Source organism: Sesamum indicum, linkage group LG13, assembly GCF_026168435.1.
Source record: "Sesamum indicum cultivar Baizhima isolate 11 linkage group LG13, ASM2616843v1, whole genome shotgun sequence".
NCBI lineage: Eukaryota > Viridiplantae > Streptophyta > Magnoliopsida > Lamiales > Pedaliaceae > Sesamum > Sesamum indicum.
Window position 1 is genome coordinate 19,317,771 of NC_142669.1, and position 24,053 is coordinate 19,341,823.

At 36.3% G+C, this 24,053-nt stretch overlaps 2 protein-coding genes, 1 long non-coding RNA gene and 1 other non-coding gene across 4 annotated transcripts; 1 reads left to right on the forward strand and 3 right to left on the reverse strand.

The window, feature by feature from the left end:
* Nucleotides 1-1,571: 1,571 nt before the first annotated feature.
* LOC105179055 (GATA transcription factor 5) lies at nt 1,572-3,210 on the reverse strand. Its single transcript, XM_011102650.3, has 3 exons — nt 3,052-3,210; nt 2,634-2,960; nt 1,572-2,494 (listed from the first exon to the last, which is right to left on the reverse strand). The coding sequence occupies exons 1-3, from the start codon at nt 3,151-3,153 to the stop codon at nt 1,835-1,837; spliced, it is 1,089 nt and encodes a 362-aa protein (XP_011100952.1). The 5' UTR covers nt 3,154-3,210; the 3' UTR covers nt 1,572-1,834.
* A 4,417-nt stretch (nt 3,211-7,627) lies between these two features.
* On the reverse strand, nt 7,628-7,698 carry TRNAG-GCC (transfer RNA glycine (anticodon GCC)). Its single transcript has one exon. It is a non-coding gene; the product is annotated as a tRNA-Gly (tRNA).
* Nucleotides 7,699-14,382: 6,684 nt separating this feature from the next.
* On the reverse strand, nt 14,383-18,080 carry LOC105179056 (S-adenosyl-L-methionine-dependent methyltransferases superfamily protein). Its single transcript, XM_011102651.3, has 8 exons — nt 16,613-18,080; nt 16,373-16,522; nt 15,906-16,176; nt 15,673-15,783; nt 15,415-15,589; nt 15,014-15,286; nt 14,696-14,890; nt 14,383-14,599 (listed from the first exon to the last, which is right to left on the reverse strand). The coding sequence occupies exons 1-8, from the start codon at nt 18,023-18,025 to the stop codon at nt 14,383-14,385; spliced, it is 2,805 nt and encodes a 934-aa protein (XP_011100953.1). The 5' UTR covers nt 18,026-18,080.
* A 1,025-nt stretch (nt 18,081-19,105) lies between these two features.
* LOC110011290 (uncharacterized) lies at nt 19,106-21,951 on the forward strand. The gene is made up of 2 exons (XR_002286269.2): nt 19,106-19,869; nt 20,795-21,951. It is a non-coding gene; the product is annotated as an uncharacterized LOC110011290 (long non-coding RNA).
* The last annotated feature ends 2,102 nt before the right edge of the window (nt 21,952-24,053 follow it).

Here is a 24,053-nt window from a genome sequence, read left to right on the forward strand (position 1 = left end):
GAGGGGCAGTGAGGAGATTGGAAGAGGAACTATTTTGATTGTCCCACATTCCTATCTATTATTCAATTCTTAATTATATGAGTTGTTTAGCAAATTATATATTTAATGAATTGGGGGGCGGCCGCATTGAGGATGTAAAGCACGTGCATGCTCATCATATGACCATATGAGACCCCTTGCACGCTTTTATATATTTTTATATAACTTTCACACACACTCAAATTAACCTTTGACTTAAGCACGCACTAATCATTGTTAAGTATGTAATTAAATACAGACGCCATATATATGTTTGTGTCAGACATTAATTAATCTCTTCTTAATTTGGTCTGCCATTCCCTCCAATATTGTTAAGGGTTGCTTATGCTGATTTGGATTATATTCTGATTAACAAGAAATGACCCAATCTACTAAATTGAGATGAATGGCATTTACGCTTTCAATAAATAATAGTAAAATAGTAATATTAGGATGAATGGTAGTGGTAGTGGGCACCCAGCAGCAGAAGCTGAGACTAATATCTGCTCTTGCTTTCACTCAACACCAACAGTGCTAGCAGTTGTGTTTGGAGACTGCACCTCTTTTTTCTTGTCTTTGTCTTTTCTTTTGTACCACACTCACAAACACATACAAATTCTAAAGGAGAAAAGGGCATTGCCTCCCTTTCTCTTACACATACATTCTATCATAATTAATTAATTGGTAACATCGAAATTTAAATTAAATTGAATTTGATTCCCCCTACTGTACGTCCTACCTACTGTCCAAACATCAACTATATATCCCCCTTTTTTTTATTTGCACTAGGTTTGGATATCCTACTCACCTCAAACCCCATATTCGTAGGTTGTCATCAAAGATACTCTTGTTTGAGGAGACACAAAGTGCCGGCTTATCCATCATTCAATTATTAATATAAAAGCTTATATGTAAATTGATAATTCGATTCGTATTTTATTGTGTTAAGTATTGTCCATTCTGACTTTTTATAAACATCAAAAAAGACGGTTTGTTGTGAAAATACAATAATTGGAGTATCCGCTATCCATCTCCATCGCTACCTACCTAATAATTGAAACTAGTATGTGTTTGAGTGAGTTGTATTAACTCCTAAATATTCAACTGTATATAGAATTATGAGTAAATCGCCTTGTTTTTATGTTGATTTAAGGGATTATTAGGTTGAGGCGCAATTTGGGTTGCTTTTATGGGAAATTGATTATTATGGTAAGAAGAACAGAAGAAGAAAAGTTGAGCGTGTGCGTGGGGGTGTCATAAAACCTTATCTATTCATATTTAAAACATTCCTATCCATCTTAAACTTGGCATCACAAACATTTATCCTGAAATTGTTCAATTAAACCATAAATATATATAAATCGGATGAATGATTAAACCGGAAAAAGAGGTGTAATCCCATCAAACTCAAAGTGCTTAGACTTCACGCCATCAACAACATGCTGGTGGTGTTGGCGTGCACCCACCACCTTATTACCCCCTCCCTCCTCGTAGCTTTTCAATTTCAACGCCCCCACACAATCGCCTTTTCAAGTTTAAACGCAATAACACAATTAAGGAAACATTAAGGATTTTAATTCTCTTACATTCAACATTACACTCCCTGCTGCTAACCTACCTCACCTAACCCTCCTTCAAAGAATGTACACGCCGGCCTAAGTCTAACAATCCTCACCCGGGTGGGCCTCAGTCACTCCGCTTCTTGTCTTCCTACATTTTCATCATCATACCCCTCCTAATTTAAACAACTCTTCCCCTAATAAAACTCCTTTTTCTTTTCCTACCTGCCTGCTGCCAAAATTAATAGAATGGCTCTTCAAAAACTCTGGACCGGTGGGGCCAGACCGGCTGCTTCCGTCTCCACTTCCTTTTTGCGCCGCATCTCCAAAACTTTCCGGTGGTTGTTTGAATGCAACTCGCTCGAGAAAGTCGGGCTGCAAGCGGGTCTGTATTCGGGTAGAAGCCGACCCGACTTATACCTCACCCCACAAGCATTACAAAGTGTTTTCGAACCCAGCGGCCCGGCCCGCCACTGCGGGGTCTTCGTCACTCCACAATGGCTGCATCTTCTAGGCTGCCCAGCCCCACCCCCGCTGCCGGCGGAGGCGTCAGCCGGTTTCTTTCTATGCTTCTTGTCCAGCGGCTTTCCCAGAAAGGACTCCCCGGTCTGGCTCTGAACCGCCCAGGGATTCTGCGGCGACAACGACGTCGTAGAGGAGGTTGAAGATGAGGATGAGGTGGAAGACTCGGCAAATGAAGGCGACAAAACCGGCCAAACCCGGACCCCTGTTCGGGCCCTCTTGGTTCGGGCCTTGGTTTGAATTGGAGTTGTGAAACAGGGTTGTACCTGGACCGTATTCTCCGGTTCCGGTCGCTTCTCCGCCGGTTTCGGTGGTAATTTTCCGGTGAGCGAGTAATCAGAAAATGAGTCTTCCACGAAATGAGATAACCACTCCAAACTCTCCAAGCCCTCCGCCTGTCAAAAATCTCATCTTTTCAGTTCTTTTCTGTTTCCCTCACAAATATACCTTCCAAAAACGTTTCCTTTTACACAACAAGAATAATAATTTCTTCCAAAACCCAACAAAAAAAAAAAGTTTGAAACTTGGGCTTACTGGAACGCTTAATTCACTTTCAGGAAGAGAGCCAAAATCGCCTTTTGCTGAAATAGCACTATTCTCCGGCGGTGATTGTTGTTCTTGTGAAACAGAGCAAGTCTTTTTCTTGTCCTGTTCGTTCTCCTCCGGTTCTTGCACTTGCTGCGTCTGTTCTTCCGTTTCGGAGAAGTCATTAGAGAAGTCGAGGAGTTGGTCAACAAACAAGTCCTCCCCGGAAGCGCCGGCGCTGGGGCCAGCAAAGAAGTCATCCATAAAGGCGACCGTCTTTGGTGTCATCTCGGACCCGAACCCGCTCACCCAAGCCCCCTGCACGCACTCCATTCCCTAGAAACAAAAACCCACATGCAAATAAGCAAAAAAGTAAGCAGAAAGATATGAATAAATGTATAAAAAAATATGAAGAGAGAAGCAGAACCTGAAGCTGAAGAGAAGAGGAAAGAGGATGAGAGGATAAAGAAGAGTGGGAAAAAGGGTTGAATGAGAAGAGAAAAGGGTGGTGGTGAGTTGGGTAAAGCATTGAATGAGAGGGGAAGAGGGGATTGGGGGAGAAGGATGATGGATTAATACAGACATACAATACACCCGACCGGGACTATTAATTAATATTTTATAAAAATAAATAAATAGGAGAGGGAAATTAAATGAAAAAAGTGGCGCGGTTATTTCTTCTTTTTATAGCCCAGTTATCCTTTTTTTCTTTTCAGTTTTGCTTTCCCCCTTTATTTGTTGTGTTCCATCCCTTGTTTTGTCCACCTTCACACACTGTACCGCTCTCTCTTTCTATCTACAAGACTACAACTACACTCCACATGCATTCATTCTTCTGTAATAAATAAATTTAAATGTTATTATTATGCTAATATGTATTTATAATCCTCTCCCTAACGCCTATGCTTTAATTAAAATTTTTATTTCACATCATACGAACTTATATTATTTGGAGTAAAATTGTTCCATAAATGGTCCACTTGAGGAGCCCTTTTTTTGGTCATATTTTATTTTTTTTTTCAATTATATGAAAAGAAAATACGTACTTTAGCCAATAAAAAAGAGAAAAGCAAAAAGTGATATTAGAGACCAAAAAAAAAAAAATTTTGAACAACATGGGATGGGCCATTTCCTTTGACAAATTTAGGGCGTATGTCGCCTCAAACCTACTACTACCTACCCAATTTAATCACCTCTTTAAAGATGGATGGATGGTAGTACCAGTGAATGTAATTTTTCTTGTAAAAATGACGTTATATTTATTTTATGAAAAAAAATTATGCAAATTAAGTTTGATCGAATCAAATCAATCACACAAAAAGTATGATATACTTATTATGTATTTTGTCACTTTTTTTCAACTGTACATCAATTACATTATAAGTATATTACACTTATTATATAATTAATTTTGATTTAACCAAACTCGAATTAAATTTGAATTTCTCTTATTTTATGTATAGATAATAGATCTAATTTCTATACTATTATAAAAGAAAATTCATGGGTGTATCAATTTTTTATTATCCCATTTTACCCTTTTATTCACATTATTCTTTTAAAAAAAATTTGCCCATAATAATAATTTTAATATTTCTTAATTATTTTATAATTATATTTTTTTCTCTCAACCCACTATTCCCTTTTTCTCTCTCATGTTCCCCATATTTTTTGCCCTCACAAATTTTCATATTTTTAATAAATTACCCTATTACAATTATTTTTTTATCTCACATTTTCCATATTTATTTTTTCTTACAAGCTTCCATATTTTTAATAAACTCACAATTATAATTTATTTATTTTTTCTTACTTTATCCCACATTTCTTTTTTCCCAAATACTTTTTTCTTTTTCATCACCTCACTCTGTTCCGTATATTTTTATAATTTTTTTCTTTTCATTTCACACTATAATTTTTTATATGCTTGCAAGGATAGCGTGCAACAACAACTCATATTTTTTCAAAAAATAAACGTAACATGACATTTTCCCGCTCTTGCATGTTTAAATTAGCAATGAAAATCCTGGGATTACTATCATGATTAGGCCGTGAAAAGGAAAACGGAGCAAATAATTATTTATCTTGCCCTCGCTTTTGTCCTCTTTTTGGTCTGAATACAAATCATATTATAGATTGTGTGACAGCTACAAATTAAAGTTGATCGATGCCAAAATAAACTAACTTTGCTTATTGTTATTATTGTAATGTTAATAAATAATTGTTGCCCTATTCTATATATATATATATATATATATATTATGTGGTTGAATTTAGGTAACTCAGTGCCGCCATGCCTATCTAATTAGCCCCATTATCTCAATGATTCAGACATAATGCGCACACAATAATTTCCAACCATTTTCTTTTTTCTTTTTTTTTGTAGAGAATACGTGGAGCTTTTAAATTTGAATGAAAATGAGCATACATCCAATGTGAAGTCTGCCAATAAATGAAGAAAATGTGCTTTGTACAGAAAAAAAAGTCAACCTACAATCTAATCACCGGTTAATTATCAAAATCATAACGTGTAACAAGCTTGTATTCAATCTATTACTTACAGTTGAGGTTGTATAATTCTACTTTGTTTGATGAGATTATGGGCTCCTCACATACTTAAAATATACGAGTTAAATTTGTTTATTTTTGTAATTTTGATAGTTGGTGATAGATATAGGGAACTCTTTATTGATCACTTTGATGTAATAATAAATTTATCATTTATGGGTAGAGTTATTGAAATAGGGATCGTTGCACTCTTCTCTTTTGAAATTTAGTGTAATTATCTGTAGATTTTCTGTGATTCGAGAAATTACATCTAGCAACAGTTCATTGAATTTGCTCATATTAACAAAAAAACTGAATGAAAATTGATATTTATTCTCAATTAACTTATTACTGATTTATTACAAATCAAACATTTTTTTCGGACAAAACAAGCCTTATAATGGCGAAAATATACCTCCTCACATGCATTAACGTGTGAAAATGTATGAGGATAATTTGATCGTAAAAAGATTTATTTGACATGCAATAGTAATAAGTCAATTGGGAGTGAATATTTTTTTTAATTTTTTTATTAATACTAGCAAATTTGGAGATTTTTTACTAACGTAGGAACTTATTTGTTAGACGAGAGCAAATCTCATTAGTGCTAGATGTAATTTTTCAAATTACAGACAATTTACAAGTAATTACACCAAAGTTTAGAAGAGAAGAATGTAATTATCCCTTGAAAATAATATTAGGATCGAGATGGCAAAAATTGTCATCCTTATCAGTGCCATTCAATGTTGTTTCTTGGATAAATCCATATGATCCATGCAAGCTTCTTTATGTAAACTTGTGGTAAATGTTGACTCGAAGAGCCTTTCTTTTGTTCTCCATTTTTACTCAAATAATTTCTACTCGGATTAGGAGAAATTTATTTGTTAGATAAAAGCAAATCTTAGGAGTATTAGATGTAATTTCCCAAACCATATGAAATCTAATTGTTATTACATCAAACTTCAAGGAAGAGAAATGTAATAATATTTGTGACGAGGGACAATCAATATATTATTATATTTCTTTTTAATCATTAGGTCTGTAAATAAGAAGTAAGAAGCAAGTTTCGGTAGAAAAAGATTAACAACACTTCAATTTTTGGCAGTTCATTCCTTGTAGGAGTCAATTAGCTAAAAGTAGCTATTCTCCCACCACCTCAACATCTATTTTTCATACCCTTTTCAATAGTTTCATAAATTTATTTAACTTAACCCAACCAAAGGCCAAACAAAAAATTATTTTTTATTTTTTACTCTATTTTTATTATTACACAAACCGCATTTTTGTTATATAGCTAAAATATTAATTATGCTTTTTTTAAAAAAAAAAAAACGTATTTTCATGTTTAATTCCTATGTATTATATATTTTATGGCTGTTTTTTTATTATTTTTCTTCCTTTGGCATGTGCGGACAAGAACTTTGTTTCTTTCTCCTCCCTAACTCTCAATTAAAATTCAATATCAAGATATACTAGCAAAATACATTTTGTGAAGTTTTATTTAATTTTTCTAGTTACCATAGCTAAGGATGACAATTGGCTTCGATCCTGATCTGGACCAGCGCGCCCCATTTGAGGCGAATTTGGGATGAAATTTCCCCGGTCGTTGCTGGCTTAGAAGGTTGCTTGGCAATGCCCCCAGACGGGGTACGGGTTTTGTTTCTTAACCTGCCCGCCGGCCCCGACCCCGACCTGCCCCACCCTTCCCGGATAATAAATTTTGTATTTTTTTAATATTTATTATTAATGTATAGTATATTATTAATAAAAATTTATAGTAATAATATATAAATCCTAAATAATTTTTGCATGTACCCAACTCTATATAATAAATACAAAAAATAAAAAATTATTTGATAAGAAAATTAATAATTTAGATGAACTGATGAACATATTTTTTTCCTTATATAATTCACTTAGATTGAAAACTATATTAAGGTATTTAAATTTAAGCTGATATTATTTATTAAAAATAAAATATTAGTTAAATGTATTCTTTATATAATATAATTTATTATAAATTGTAAAATGATATTACTTGATGAGAATAATTTATAATTTTAGTTGAATCATGGAAGAATTTTAATTCTTGTGTTTATAAAGTGGAAGGAGTACAAGAAAATATTGATAGTTTGCAATTATGTTTCTTTATTTTCTTTTTCATTTGGTGGGCGGGTCGGGGTGGGGCAAGACCAGGGCGGGGTGGGTGGGGCCTCGGGGCAGGGTGGATCCATAGCAGACCCGCCTCATTGCCATTCATTGCTAAGACATAAAAATAAAAAGTATAAGGATAAAATTAATTATCTATTAATGTTGAAAATATTTAATTTCTTTTGAATGTTGACACTAAACCAAAAAATCAAAGGAAATGGGAGTGTAATTAATTATATAAGGTGGGTATTGTGTTTTTGCGCCTAATAAATCTCAAAATAAAATTTTAAAATAAAAACAAGTACTGCACCAGCCGGGAATCGAACCCGGATCTGTACCGTGGCAGGGTACTATTCTACCACTAGACCACTGGTGCTTGGCGTTTAGTCAATGCCAGCCACCCAACCTCTCTAGACTAGTCGGCTGAAAGATTCTTGAATCTGTAACTGTACTATTATGTGTATGCCATCTGAAACTGGAGGACCTGTACATGCAGTACTACCTCGTCTTTGTTGACATGACGTTCTTGTAGAATTCACAATATATATATATATATATATATATATATGCAGTAATTAATGATGAGCATTGTTGGAATTGAGCCCTCAACATCTTTAGCTGCTGCCATGACATCTGAGATTGCAGAACAACTTGCTGTTGCTGGAACTGGAGCTGGTGTTGATTCTGATCTTTTGGACCAAGGTTAGACGTAGAGGAATCGCATTTTTTCTGTAATAGAAGCGCATTCCCGCGTTTCTTTGTTATGTAAGCTAACTGTACACATCATTTACTCTTCGTCTCATTGGGCCACGTAGCTTGAGTTGGCAGTTGCTGATTTGTTAATTTGTTAGACGGTTGGCGGTAGAGTTAAATAGCCTTCATCTTCCTCATTTTCTGGGTTGTAACAGAAATTAACAAAAATGAAATCCATGGATTCACTCTGCATTTTTGCAGAATTACTTCGCACCTTTGCTGCTCTGATTAATTGAAAATTCTACATGGTATCAGAGTCTTCATCTTGAAGGTCTCTTGATACGTTTTTTTTCTTATCATTTCATAAAAATATCGCAGCCACAGACACTGTACCATGGCAGATTCGCCAATTGCAGAAATTGATCAGTATGAGAAAGAGGTATTGTACCTGCACCCCTCGGAGAATTCCAGCTTCGTGCTGGCTTCCTCACCTTTGAACGGTTCGAACTACTTGACATGGAGCAGAGCAGTCTACGTTGCTCTAGGATGCAAGATGAAGCTCGCCTTCATCGACGGAACATTTCCACGACCTCCGGTTGGATCTGCTCTATTTGAACAATGGAGAAGAGCAGATCTCATGGTGACTTCTTGGCTTTGGAATTCCATCTCTAGAGACATTGTTGAAGGCTTCATGTATGTGAGCTCATCTAGAGAATTATGGCTGGAAATACACGCGAGATACAGACGAAGTAGCAATCCGATGATATATCAGATACAGAGGGAGATATCTTCCATTTTGCAAGGAGATATGACTTTGACGAGCTACCTAACGAAGGTAAAGAAATTATGGAATGAATTGTTTTGCTTGGCACCATCACCTAAGTGCACTTGTGGGAGTTGTAATTGTGGAATAAATAAAGCTATTGGAGATATGTATGCTGCAACACAGCTTATGCAGTTCCTCATGGGACTGCATGAAAGTTTCGACAAAGAAAAGAGTCAACTTCTTATGATGGATCCCCTACCGGATTTGGAGAAGGCTTTCTCCATGATTTTTGTTGTAGAACAACAGCGCAATGTGCAGACACAACTAGGAGACAACAACACTAATGCAGCGTATCAGATTGCTTTGAGAGATGGCAGAGGTTCTTCGAGACAAATGCAGAAATGCAAAACTGTTTTTGATAAGGATAAGCGAGCTTTGATATGTACTCACTGCCACAAGCAAGGACACTTGAAGGAAACTTGCTTCCAAATACACGGCAAGCCTGAATGGTACAAGGCGTTAAATGAAAAGAAGAAACAATCTGGAGGAACATACGGCTTTGCAGGGAATGTGGACACGCAAGGAATGAACAAGCCATACACTGTTTTGTTGAAAACTGAATCACAGACTGATATTGCAGGGATGATGGACGAACTGTTGAAGATTATGAAAAACAGGGAAGCTTCTTCGGATCCTATATCTAATTTCGCGAATTATGTCCATAGTGATGAAGAATTCGCAGGTAATGCTTTTGTGTCCAGTCCATTAACCACTGATGATTGGATAATAGATAGCAGCGCCACAAATCATGTTTGTGCGAATTTATCTTTGTTTGAATCTTATTCTGCTCCTAAACACATGCACTTCATTCACTTGCCTGATGGAACACAAAAAGCAGTCACATATATTGGCACCATAAGATTGACAAATGAGATAACTCTAGATTCAGTGCTTTATATCTCGAATTTTGCTGTCAACCTACTATCTGTGAGTCAGTTGTGTAATGGAGGAAACTACACTTGTGCTTTCAATCGGTTTGGGTGTGTATTGCAGGACCTGGGGAGTAAACGTGCGCTGGCAAAGGGAAAGTTGAACAAGAGATTATACATCTTAAGAACAAGTGGAAATCTCAATACTTCAACATCATCACCTCTCCCTACTCTGTGTACTGCAACAGTTGAAAGTAGTAACATCTTGTGGCATGCTCGAATGGGACATGCCTCTTTGGCAGCCATTAAACGTATTCCAGATTGTAACATCTCTAGAGATTCATTGGAAATAAAATGTGATGTTTGTCCTCAGGCAAAGCAATCACGAGTTTCATTTAACATTAGTGACTCACGTTCTGCGGCTATTTTTGATTTGGTGCACCTAGATGTCTGGGGTCCGTACAAGACACCTAGTTTGACGAGGTGCAATTATGTGTTAACGATTCTAGACGATTACAGCAGATCGCTATGGACTTATCTTCTTAAACATAAAGATCAAGTGGCATCCACCTTGCTAGCATTTGTAGCATTCGTTGATACACAATATGCAACTAAGATCAAAGTTATTCGTTCGGACAATGGGACTGAATTCTTGAACACACAGTGCCGAAATTTGTGTTAAAGGTTGGGTATTTTGCACCAAACGACTTGTGTGTACACTCCCCAGCAGAATGGGAGAATAGAGAGAAAACACAGACAACTCTTGAATGTGGCTAGAGCATTGCTTTTCCAGGCTTCATTGCCTGTTCGTTTTTGGGGGGGAGTCCATACTTGCGGCAACATATATTATAAACAGAAAACCCACACATACTTTGAACTGGAACACTCCCTTTGAGCTTTTGCTAGGACGATCACCTACATATACCCATCTCCGGGTGTTTGGATGCCTTTGTTTTGCTACAAACATTGATCCACACAAGTTAAAGTTTCACAAGAGAGCTCATCGGTGTATATTCCTTGGATACTCTTTGACGCAAAAGGGATATAAAGTGTATGATTTAGAGGATCATACAATGTTCACCTCTCGAGGATGAACACTCTGTTTCGCCAACTTATCCCCGAATGAGGACTTAACATCATCCAATTCAGATTCTGTGGTAAATGGTGACAATTTGCAGAATGATATTGCTGTCCAGTCTCAGCAACCTTCTCAAATGATGCCACACAGATCAACCAGAGCGTCCAGCAGACCACTATGGTTGGATGACTTCGTATGCCAACATGATTCTCAACTTCTGCAGCCATGTTCCACTAATTTTCAATCTTTTGTGGCTTCTTTAACTTCAGTGCAAGAGCCTAGGACCTTTGCTGAAGTTGTGCTATGCCCACATTGGAGAGAGGCCATGAACGAGGAGATTAAGGCTTTGGAAAAAAATCGCACTTGGAGACTTACACAGCTCCCCGCTGGCAAATGCGCCATTGGGTGTAAGTGGGTGTACAAAATCAAGTTACGGGCTGACAGCAGTATTGAGAGGTACAAGGCTCGTCTTGTTGCCAAAGTTTTTAACCAAGTTGAAGGCATTGATTGCAATGAGAGTTTTTCACCGGTGGCGAAGGCAGTAATTGTACGTCTTTTCTTCACTCTGGCTGCTGCTAAGGGTTGGATACTGCATCAATTGGACGTAAACAACACATTCCTTCACGGGTATTTGGACGAGGATATTTACATGGTTCCTCCAGCCGGTTACAATGTGGAATCTGGGCTTGTTTGTAAACTGGAAAGGTCTCTATATGGCTTGAAACAAGCTTCCCGCCAATAGAACGTCGAGTTGACATTAAAGTTACAGGAATTTGGTTTCACACAGAGTGGGCATGATCACTATCTTTTTCTCCTACATACAGCTCATGGTTTGATTTCTCTTTTGGTGTATGTCGATAACATACTTCTTGTAGGAACAGATATTGCTGAACTTCAGAAAGTAAAGAACTACTTGCACAGGCTCTTCACTATTAAAGACATTGGACAAGCTCGTTACTTTCTCGGCTTAGAAATCGCACGTAGCTCGGATGGAATTTTCCTAGCTCAAACCAAGTACATCTTGGATATACTCGCTGATACCGGTTTGCAGGAAGCGAAGTCTGTCTCCACACCTTTGCCCCCTGGTTTGAAATTGAATTCTGAAGTTGGTTCTCCTCTTCCTACATCTGATTCTTACAGGCGATTAATTGGCCGTTTACTCTACCTCAGCTTCACTAGGCCAAATATCTCTTACCCTATGCAAAAATTAAGTCAATATCTGAATGCTCCATGTGAGGCTCATTGGAAGGCTGTTTTCCATGTGGTGAAATATTTGAAGGGTTGTCCCTCACTCGGCCTCTTTCTCCCTGCTGCCAACAGTCTGGATCTTCAAGCTTACTGTGACGCAGATTGGGCGTCATGCCCCGACTCTAGGCACTCATTAACAGGATTTTGTATCTTTCTTCGTCGTGCTCTAGTTTCTTGGAAGACCAAGAAACAATCCACTATTTCCAGATCGAGTGCTAAGGCCGAATACCGCAGCTTAGCTGCCACAGTGTGTGAATTGCGTTGGCTATCCTTCTTGCTTGTTGATTTTGGAGTCTCAGTGAACTTACCAATCTTACTCTTCTGCGATAATAGAGCTGCTATTCATATTCTTACTAATCCGGTCTTCCACGAACGGACGAAACATATTGAGATAGATTGTCACGCCGTTCGCGACGCGTACAAGGATGGTTTTATCAGTCCTGTATTGGTTCGAAGTTTTACTCAAGTGGTTGATATCTTCACGAAGGCTCTCTCTGTCAAGCTCTTCCAGTCCTTCATTTTCAAGTTGAGCCTTGTGTGCTTCGCCCCAAGCCCCACTTGTAGGGGGGCTGTTGGAATTGAGCCCTCAACATCTTTAGCTGCTGCCATGACATCTGAGATTACAAAACAACTTGCTGTTGCTGGAACTGGAGCTGGTGTTGATTCTGATCTTTTGGACCAAGGTTAGACGTAGAGGAATCGCATTTTTTTCTGTAATAGAAGCGCATTCCCACGTTTCTTTGTTATGTAAGCTAACTGTACACATCATTTATTCCTCGTCTCATTGGGCCATGTAGCTTGAGTTGGCAGTTGCTGATTTGTTAATTTGTTAGACGGTTTTTGGCGGTAGAGTTAAATAGTCTTCATCTTCCTCATTTTCTGGGTTGTAACAGAAATTAACAGAAATGAAATCCATGGATTCACTCTGCATTTTTGCAGAATTACTTCGCACCTTTGCTACTCTGATTAATTGGAAATTCTACAAGCATTCAAATAAACAATCTTCGCATGAAAAAAAGATAGACAAAACATATCTACTACGTTTGGACTTTGGAGGGAAAATTATTGTATATATTGAGCAAACCATCACATTATTGTCCATTTTTCTCGCACACAGATACTCATCAATCATCATCATACTTATTACGCCAAAGATCGATGATGTTTTGTATAATTATTCCTATTTTTTAGCAGTGCGTTCATTAACTTTCTTCTATAAATATAATATCCTCATATCGTTAGAAAAAATATAACTTTTTGTTATGGTTAATTATTATAGCTAATAGAAGAAAATCGTGATGTATATAAATCAATTACGATTTTGCAACGGCCATTGACCGTTGTTTTTACAACTGTAGCCAAAACATTAGTTTTAGCCAAAACCATGACAAATGATTTGGCTATGCACAAGAACCATGGTGAATATTAATTATTCTTAATAAAAATTTAAATTTTTACTTGGTTTTATTTAACCGTGATTAATAGTATTGATTTCTTATGATTTTTAAGTCGTGGTTATTAATAAGTATAGCGAAAACTTAAATTTTTTATAATGTGTTATATGATTTTAAACAACTAGGTGTGGCACATGTGGGCGATCGACTGATGAAATTCGAATATGGATGTGGATATAATTGTAGAAGATAACTATAAATATTCTTTCATAGTTTGTTATAGGTTATGAATTGAAGTTTTTCAATTTGAGCTATGAATATTAGGTCTAGATTTTCAAATGATGACTTTTTTGCTTATGTTTTTAACTGGCGTATATATGCCCCGGTGCTATTCATGGAGTTTTAGCAAAAATCTCATAAATATAATGTTATTGTAAATTACAAATAAAGTAATATAAAACGATTCATGCAATTTATTATATTTTAAAAACTTTGGATTAAAAGTAGATCAAATTTATATATTTGAAAACTGGAAGTTTTTCTTGAGATCAAATTTTAAATTAGGTAGTGTGTTAATAAATAACACATGATTTTCTGCAAAATACTCAAATCTCTATATGTTTTTTTTTTTAAGTGTAAAGATGTCAATTCTGAGCTTAAAACTAAATAATAGTATATTTATTATGTGTTATGTTATATCTCAAATAGAATTGAATGATAACATTGTTCCACGAAAAAAATAATTGATAGCATTTTGTCCATCATGCATGATTTTAATATGATTTAGTTTTAGGATATATTATTAGTTATGTATATTTTATAGTGAATTGTTTGTACAAGTTTTTGGGATAGATTGAGTGCAAGGATTACAAGAAAAGAGTTGTCAATATAAAAATAATTAAGTAGTGAATGTTGAATGAAATAACTTCATTTTTCATAATCGTAATCATAATCAAGATGGGGCTGCATAAGAATGTGGTCTCCATTCAGATTTCTGAGCACTTAGTATCCTTTCTTGCTTCTTGGAGATGTTTGAGAAGATCTCCCAATGCAGAGACTTCAACAACTTCTCTACTTCTCCAATTGTGTTGGACTCGTCGCGCACAATCAACTTGCCTCCCGGTCTAACTATTCTATCCACCTCCGCCATAACCGATACAAGTTTACACCTGCATGTACAAGTGTATTTGCGGTAAAAAAATAAATAAAAAAAGTTGTTCTGATGACATCTAATTATAATTAGTACTAAGATGAATCACAAGTACCTTTTTTTCAATCTTGAGAAGAGATGGTCTGCATGTAAGAGATCATATGTTCTAGGATATGTGCTGAATGATTCACACCAGTCATGATATATCCCGAAAAGTCCTCTTTCGTAGATTATGGGAAGAGTGTCCGGAGAATCTATGTTCACCACATTCATAACCCATATTTTCAGGTCCTTCAATGCTGCGGCAAACCTGGAAAAAAAATTTTCAACTTGAGAATGCAAGATTCATGGTCTTATATATATATATATATAAATATATATATATATATATATATGTGGTTATTACAAGTTGCATATATGTTTCATTAATTACCCTCCATAGACTGATCTCATGTCCATGACATTTCTTACATTGGACCAGCTGATTCCCAGACCGCTCATATATGACTTGCTAACCACTGTTTTCCAAAGTTTATAGTCTGCTGTGAAATCATCTGGAGCTGGTTTACCGTAAATTCCCTTATGCGATCTGTTAAGCCAGTAAGGTGGTCTCTGCAATCGCTTAGGCCACTCTTCTGGCCATTGGGAGCCTCTCTCATTTTCTTGAAGTGGTACCCTGTGCATACATGACTGCAACGGTATGTACCTGGGAAAAATGAAAACACATCTGATCTTTGAACTAATTATAAATTGCAAGGGAAGATTCATATATTGTTATTCTTCAAATGATGAGAAATTTGAGATGGTCTGAATTAAGACATGATTAGAACTCACCATGCAGCATCAGGATCATCATCGTTTTTGCACATTGGAGGATAATTTTTCTTTCTTTGCTCGTAGCAGTCATTGGAGTCTGGTTTATGATAGACAGCAACACCAATAGAATTCAACCTATCTTTCTTGATTGTGACTAGCTCCCAACACATGGCCACTGTTAGGTCCGTCATTTCTACAGAGAAGAATAAAAGTATACATATATTAGCTTTTTTCGTCGATACTAAGATAAGATAAATAGATTGGAAATGGTCCTACCTTTCCATATCTTTACATCTTCTTCAAGTTTTTGATACACTGGGGTTGCTGACCACACAAAGTAACCTCCTGGCTTCAGTAGTCTGTTTAACTCCAAAAGCAGAGCACCACCTTTTATTATCAGTGTACCAATACCATTAATTAGCAAAAATTGGAGTAAGCCTACTTTTGGAAAAAAATAACATATATAAAGTGAAAGTATGGTAAATGCTAAAAAAAGATATAGAGAGAACCATCTGCATGCCAAGGGACTCGACAACGTGCACAATGCACCACGTCGAATACTTTACTAGGAAACTGCAACCTCTGAGAACCCATGACTGCAGATATTGCTGGTATACCCCTTTCCAAGGCGAATTGGACTTGAGCCTCATGTTCGTCTTTTGGGGCAAAAGACATTGTAAGAACATCTCTCTCAAAGAGATAACCCCCAAAGCTGGCAACTCCACAGCCCACATCCAATACTACTCGACTTCGTTTTCCCCATGCAATATCTGGCACTGCCTGCACAATATTATGTATATAGAGCGCAAAATAAGATTCTCTTGCATACACAAATGAATGGATAACTTGCACTGTAGTGAATGCATTGGATGGAGCCAAGTAGACCACATCAATGATCCTACCAACTTACAAGTTTCAAAATTCCCATGTTATAATTCATTTGACATTCTATTTTGTCATTGGTGAGCCATCTTACCTCTTGTATAAAATCAATGTAATGCAATGCTCCATGAACAAATTGAGTTCCCCCACCAGGGAAAGTGATGAACTCCCCACTCACTTTTACCCAATTCTGGTGTCCTTTGACTTCTGCCAGCAATGTGTGTGGAACATTATGGTACCATATCTGCCACCACAAATACATACAAAATATGGAATTAATAATAGTAACATTGTACAATATCATGAGCTAAATGTTCTTCAAATGATTGTGTACCTTATCTCTACTTTGAGGCCAATCAATTGGTCTCTTGTACCCTCTCGGCAGTGGAACCAAGCAAGTAGGAGGCTCCTCAGGACAATGTCTTTCGCGATGCTCGTAGTGCTTCCTGTTGTATATTTTTGCTATTAATTTCTCATTGTCCAGACAGGGTATGTAGTCTGTGCCTGTTGTTACATTGCACAAGTGCCAAGTATACCCATCAGTGCTTCTATCTTTATTCTTCAATGCATGATCTTTTCGTCTTTCCTTTTGGTTCTCAGAATGGTCTACTTGAGTAGACCATGACTCTTTTAATTGGTTTGATTCTTTTGGTGTCTCAGTGCTCTCTCCATTCGGAAATGAAGCCTCACCATTTTTCTTGGATGATGTCTCCTTATTCATCTGTTGGTTTAAGGATGTCATGTTTCTTTCCCCATCCGTAGAAGTTTCTTGATCTTTTACTTGCTCATTATTCTCATCGATTTTCTGGGAAGTATGGACATCTTCAAATGAATTTACAGGTGTCTCATCCTGGTGGACTTGGTCATCACTTGTTGCCCCCTGGGGATCTTTCAATTGCCCTTCTGGATTTTCTTTCTGAATTTGGCCATCTTCTTGCTGTTGATGTTGATCTTTTACTCGTTGTTCTTGATCTTCATTCGTTATTTGATCTTGTGTGATATTTGCATTACCAGCTTGTGGGTTTTTTCCAACTTGTGTCTCCTCAGAACTTTGTGTTCCATTGCTCTCCTGATCAATATTTTTAATTGGTTGTGTCTCAACTTGTTGATTTTCTTTTGTGATTTGCTCAACTTCTTCTTTATGAGTCATTGAGCTTTCTTCAAAGACTTGATCCTTAAGAGCTTGTTCTTCCACGGGCAACTCTTTTGTGTCCTTATCTAGAGTTGAGATCTGATCATTGAGATTTGCTTGAGTTGTAGCATCATTGATATCAGTCTTTGACACATCGTTCTCCTGTTTCGCTTCTTGCTCGTCTTTATTACGCTCATCCATTGCTTCATCAACCTTTTCAGTGGAAGTATCTTTATCAGCTAAGATTGTATCATGATCAGAAGATGCATCCTTTTGGTCATGAGCCTGATCATTAGCTTGAGCATCCTCAAGCTTATTCATGAGATCATCGGATTTCACAGTGCTGTCGTGAAGTAGTTCGCCTTGGATGTCTTCATGAACAGGGTGGACTTCATCTATTGAAGGTTTTGAGGGATGGGAATGTGAAATTGAGGTAATCTTTGAGAGAGTTTTTGTAGCAGATTGAGAAATAGATTGAGGGGCAGAGAAAGAATTGGAGAAGAGGAGCCATATCAACAACATAGATAAGGCTACAAAGACGACCGTTATGGTTGTTGATGAATAAGAAGTTGGTGAGGAGGATCGTCTACTGCTGCGAGCTTTCCCCGTCGCCATCCCGATCGATCACCTCTATACACACATAACAAACAAATAGAGAGACAGAGATGAAAGAAACAGATGAATAGGTTGTATTTGCTGAGGAATTGAGGTAAGCGCGTAAGAAAGAGAGAGTTTAATTACGTTAAGAGTAAACCTAAGATCCAAAAGAGTAGGACAACGAAATTTGTTATGTCAAAACAAAATACAATCAAATACTATTCTAAAATGCTACCATAATTAAAATAAAAAAACAAATATATATATACATATAGTCTTTTTAAAGGATTAAAGGCATTTATAGTCCTAGCCCATTTTGGATCTTTATCTTTTTAGGATTTGAAAAATATTCTATAACTTTTTTATTTGTTCGATTGTAGGACATCAATCGCCGGTATGTTTCTAATATTCCAGAAAATGCCACATGTATCTGACGTGGCATTTAAATTTGGAGAAAGTGATTTTATTGGCTACTTATGCATGACGTGATAATATCACGACTTTGATTTAAAAAAATAAATTATGATGTGGCATCAACGACTACATGGCATTAAATTATATTATATACTAATATATTATTATTTGTATTCAAAATAAAATTTTAATAGTTTTTATTAATTTATATTTTTGAAAATTAAATTGTATTTACTTCATTATTTAATACAATCATGTCTTCATCATTTTATGTATTTGAATAAGAAAAATAAGTTTTCAATTATTTTAGATTTTTAAAAATATAAAATTTTAAATCGATTTTTAAGAAAATAAAAAATAAAACATTTTTTCCCTCTTCTCATTTTTTGTGTATATATATACATATTACATATATAGTTATAATACATTACATATAATATATATATATATATATATATATATATATCATGGCCAGCAACAGCCAATGGTCGCCTCAATGGCAGCAGCGACAACATCTTGGTAATGATCGACTGTCGTCCTATTAGGAAATTTGTGGCCCATGACCCACTGGGAGGCCCAAGCCCACACACCTTGCAAGGCTTCCCCAACTCTGATACCTTGGTCCAATTCTTTGTCCAACCCACCTCTGATACACGGTCCACTTGGCTTGACCCAATTTCTATTTTGATTAAATGGGTCTCTCTCTCTCTCTCTCTCTCTCTCTCTCTCTCTCTCTCTCTCGCGTGTGCGCGCACGTTGCAGATCGAATCCCTAGTTTCCCCAACTCGTCTTCTTCTCTCTTCTCAGTTTCTTGCTCTGCCATCCCCTTCCCTCTCCAACTTAAATGTCTTCCTCTTTATTTAAGTTGTCAGTTTTTCTAGCGAAAGGAAGTAGAACGAGAATAAGAAATCTTCTGTCTTGCTCCAATTAAAAGTTTTCTGTGAACTTAATTCCTAAGTAGAAATCTGTTTTAGTGGTGTTTCTAAGTGGTTCTCTGTGAGTGAGAAACTTGAGTGGTTTTGTGGTCTATGTGACAGGCCTTGATGGCGGTTTGAGTGATTAAAGCCTTGGTGGCTATTTTGAGTATTTAGCAACCGGTGTGTTGTTGCCGGCCTTGGTAGTTGTGGGCTATCCTACCTGATCTAGCTCCTTGAGCCATTAACCTTTTATTCTATTTTTGTTCTTGAGTCACTGTTAAAATATTATTCTATCATTATATTTGTTATCATTTATATATTATTAGATCTGTAATATTGGTTAATATTATGTTAATATTTCTTGTGATATTTCTGTATTATTGATTCAGTAACATTAATTGTATTAAGAGTTTTCTTGACCCCGATTCATTTGTAATAGTTGAGCTAGAGTTTACGTTTCTTGGGGCTCACTACTGAAGGATTTAAGCCCAACAATGGTATCAAATCTTTTGAGTTCTGTCTCCAATGCCGGTACGATCATTTCTATTTATTACTAATTTTGCTGCTAAAGAATTTTTTGTGCCAAGAAAAATAGCTTTGTGAGACTCTCTGAGAAATATGATATTTTTTGGGAACTGTGGATATTTCTGTTGTGTGCGACCTATTTTCTGTTTAGAGCTTATTTATGAAAATTTGTGATAATTTTTTGAAAATTTTTCTGCAATATATTTTTTTCTGGAAATTATTTCTGAAAATTATTTTCTGCGATATATATTGAATTATGCTTTGTGCATTAAAAAAGCTTTGTGCGAAAATTCGCTTGTGGAAAAATAGTTTTATGAGAAAAACAACTTTGTACCAAAATTGCTTTGTGTGATAAATCGCTAGTGAAAAATAACTTAGTGTTGGATATCTGATATTTCTTAGTTCTGTAATTTTTTGTTGTGTACAACCCCTGAAATTATTTGTTGCGTGCAATAATTTCCTAACAGTGCTTAGTGCATAAATCTACTGCTTAGTGAATTTGCTTTACTGCTTTGAGGGTTGAAATTTTTTTGGATTTGTTTTGAACTGTTTTGTGGTGCTTGAAATACTTCTACTTAAGTGCTTTTGATATTGATAATTAGATTTGCTAAGTGCTTATTCTACTACTGCTTTGAGATTATTCCTAAAACCAGACCAGTCCCTTGCTTATCACTCACTTGGCTGAGCCTTGAGGCTATCGGGTATCTGGTTGAGATTAAGCTAGGGTTCCCTTTTGATATTATTATGTATTAGATGTCATCTTACTACATTTGTTGCTATTTAGACTCTAGGTGGCAACTGACTCAACAAAATATAAACGTTGTATTACTTATAAAAACATTGAGTACGAAAACACGACTTTAACTGAAAACGATAAATAAACAGAGTGTTGTACATCGTCTTCAAAAGTGTTGCTACTTGGTTGTTCAAGGTGTGCTGTTGTGCTGCTGCTTGCTGCAGAACTTGCTACAAGCCCCCTCAAGATGGAGTTGAGGAAGAGAGGCCATACTTGAACAGAAATCGCGCAAAATCAGCAGTAGAAAGAGACTTGGTGAATAGATCTGCAATTTGATCAGACCCAGAAATGTGAGCTGGTGAGATAAAGCCAAGCTTGAACTAATCGCGAACCAAATGGCAATCAATGTCAAGATGTTTGGTGCGCTCGTGGAACACGGGATTCACGGTGATTTGCAAAGCGGCTTTGTTGTCGCACCAAAAAGGAATTGGGAAAGTGACAGGAATGCCTAGACCACGCAGAACAAAGAAGAACCAGCAATTTGCAAATGGTGGAGGCCATGTTGCGATATTTCGCCTCAGTCGAAGAGCACGAAACCGTGGCCTGCTTCTTCGTCTTCCAGAAGACAAGGGAAATTCCCAAGAAAGCAGTAACCAATAATGGAGAGATGGGAGTTGAGGCATAAAGCCCAGGAAGCATCAGAGTAAGCAGTAAGTTGGACTGAGCTGGAAGAAGAGAAAAAAAAACCAGTGGAGGGGTTGTCATTCAGGTAGCGGAGGACGTAAAGAGCTGCATCCCAATGCGAGGTACGGGAGCCTAAAGAAACTGCCTCAATTGCTGGACGACGAAAGAAATATCAGGGCGAGTGAGGCCCAAGTAGAGAAGACGACCAATGAAACGTCTGTAGCGAGAGGCATCTGGTAGCAGAGCACCTCTATCATGAGTCAGTTTGAGCTTGGAGGGAAAAGGAATGGAAGCAGGCAAAGCATGAAGCATGGAAGAATCAAACAAGAGGTCTATACCAAGTTCTTCAGCAAGCAGCAGGACACCTTGAACAACCAAGTAGCATCACTTTTGAACAGTGTGGTTGGAAACCTCTCTACTAGCAGTTGCTGCCACATTGAAGCTGCGATTTCCATTAGAATCCTTTCTCCTTTTGTCTATAAGCTCCTTGTACCAGTCGGGGGTGCAATGAATTTTGAAGCATGAATCCTTGTTATGTCTAGTCCTATCACAGTGTGTGCAATAATGACTTTGTTTATATCCAACATGTTTCCTCTTATCAAATCTTGTTGCTCCTCTAACATGAAGTGTTGTAGTTTCAGTGTTGTATGCCAATTCTATTTGTAGTCTCTTTTGTTCTTCTACGCTTTGTAACATCGAGTATGCCCTGTTAATTGAGGGGACTGGATCCATAACCAAGAGTTGATGCTTCACATTATCAAACACATCGTTTAGTCCCAAAAGAAACTAAATTAACTGTGTAAATGCAGCAGCTTCAACTACTGCCTTCCATGCACCACAAGTACATCCATTACAGGTGCATAGTGGCGTCAGCTTTAACTCTGCCATTTCATCCTAGAGCCTTTTCATGTTCGTAAAGTAAGTTGAGACTAAAGAATTTCCTTGTACCATAGAGCATATTTCCCTTTGAAGTTGGTATAGCTGCGTTCCGTTGCATTCGTTGTAGCGCTGTTCAAGATCTTTCCATAAATTCCTTGATGATTTAGTATACATAAAGGCTTAACGATGAAAGAGATTTCGAGTTTCTCTATAAATATGTAATTGCTCGATATACAAAAAGTTCTATATACATATTTATACGAAAAATTTTAGTATCAATATGTCCCAAAAGTTCTATAAATATGTATACAAAAAGTTCTGTATACAAGTTTAGAAACTTTCATAGTATATTTTTTTTAAAAGAGATTTCGAGAGTTTCTCACCACATTATTAAAATTAATTTTCACTGTCGTTCAAGGAGATAAATATATAAATATTGGATTGGATTTCATTTTTAATTAATAATCAAGTTTTAGTATCAATATTTTCACCAAATTTAATTTCTCATTTTACATATTCTTTAACATTATATAACTATTCACTATTAGAAAATAATGTTAGGCTCGTGTTTGTTTCTGCCTTTAAGAGGCAAAAAGAAGTTGGTGAGATGTTAATTAAATGTCCAATATGTGGAATGCATTTCCATTTCGAACACATGACATGACACATTGCTATGATAAATTTGAGGTACGGCAGAGGCCCATTGTCCACTTGATCACAATGTGGACTTTTCATATATAGAACATGGACTCTTGGAGTTGGATTATGAGTCGGATGGATGAATTGATTGGGACAAAGTGGATGATGGGCCAGTTGATTAGGTCTCAGCTGATGAAGATATTAATTTGGAGGAGGTGTGAGATTTAAATGATTGGTTGGTAGGGTGATGGGTCATTTTTGCAACAGCTTCAGGTGCAAAGGTTAAATAAAACAATACAAATTTATAGCAAAAGTTATTGCAACGAGTTGTTATTACAACATTTATTGCATGCAAAAAATCAATACACAATAAAAAATGTCACTTGAAAGTTGGCTGAAACATAAATACAGCAGAAACAACTTGGTAAAATGTGAACTAGATGTTCAATATATCTGCGCCTTTTTCGAATATACATAAACATATATATTTAATTCTGTATTTTAGTAACATATCATAACCTAAAATCTCATAGTAGTGATTGCATGATATATAATGGTATTAATTAGAAGTTAGGTAACTGACTTTACAAAATTTAAAGGGGAGAAGAAGCGCATAATTAGCCTCATAAAAGTAATTCAATTACAATACCCAACTAATTAATTAAATGGTGCAATTGAAGTTTTGCATGCCCCCTACGTACCTACGTACCTCTCCCAAATAAGAAAATATATATGCCAAAAATGCGTGTAATAACTTAAAACCACACACAGCAAATTATTGTAAGGTTGAGTAATATATATATATATACGAGCAAGAACAACTTGTCCAGAGTTACTTGATTGGACGCAAACAAGAAATTGACCACAAAATGACAAATTCAATGTATAGTTCATGCATTCTCAATTTAATCCATTGACAGCCACCTTTCCTTACATTCTGCACTTCAATAAATATTACTGGCACATGTCACACTCAATGTGCATACATATTTAATTGCTCGATATTCTAATTTTCTTTTATTTTATATTCAATAAAACATACATAAAAGAAATTGAAGAGGGCCTGACTATTAAAAAATTATTCTTTAAATGGAAAAAATATTAAGAAAATATTTTTAACTATAAAAAGTAGTAAAAAAATTATTTTATTGCGATGAAATTTTGGGACATAATCAAGAAATCAAGGGGTGGCTGCCTCATCAGCTGTCAACACTAGGAAGACCAGTTGTGAGCCGAAACTGCAGGGGGAGGA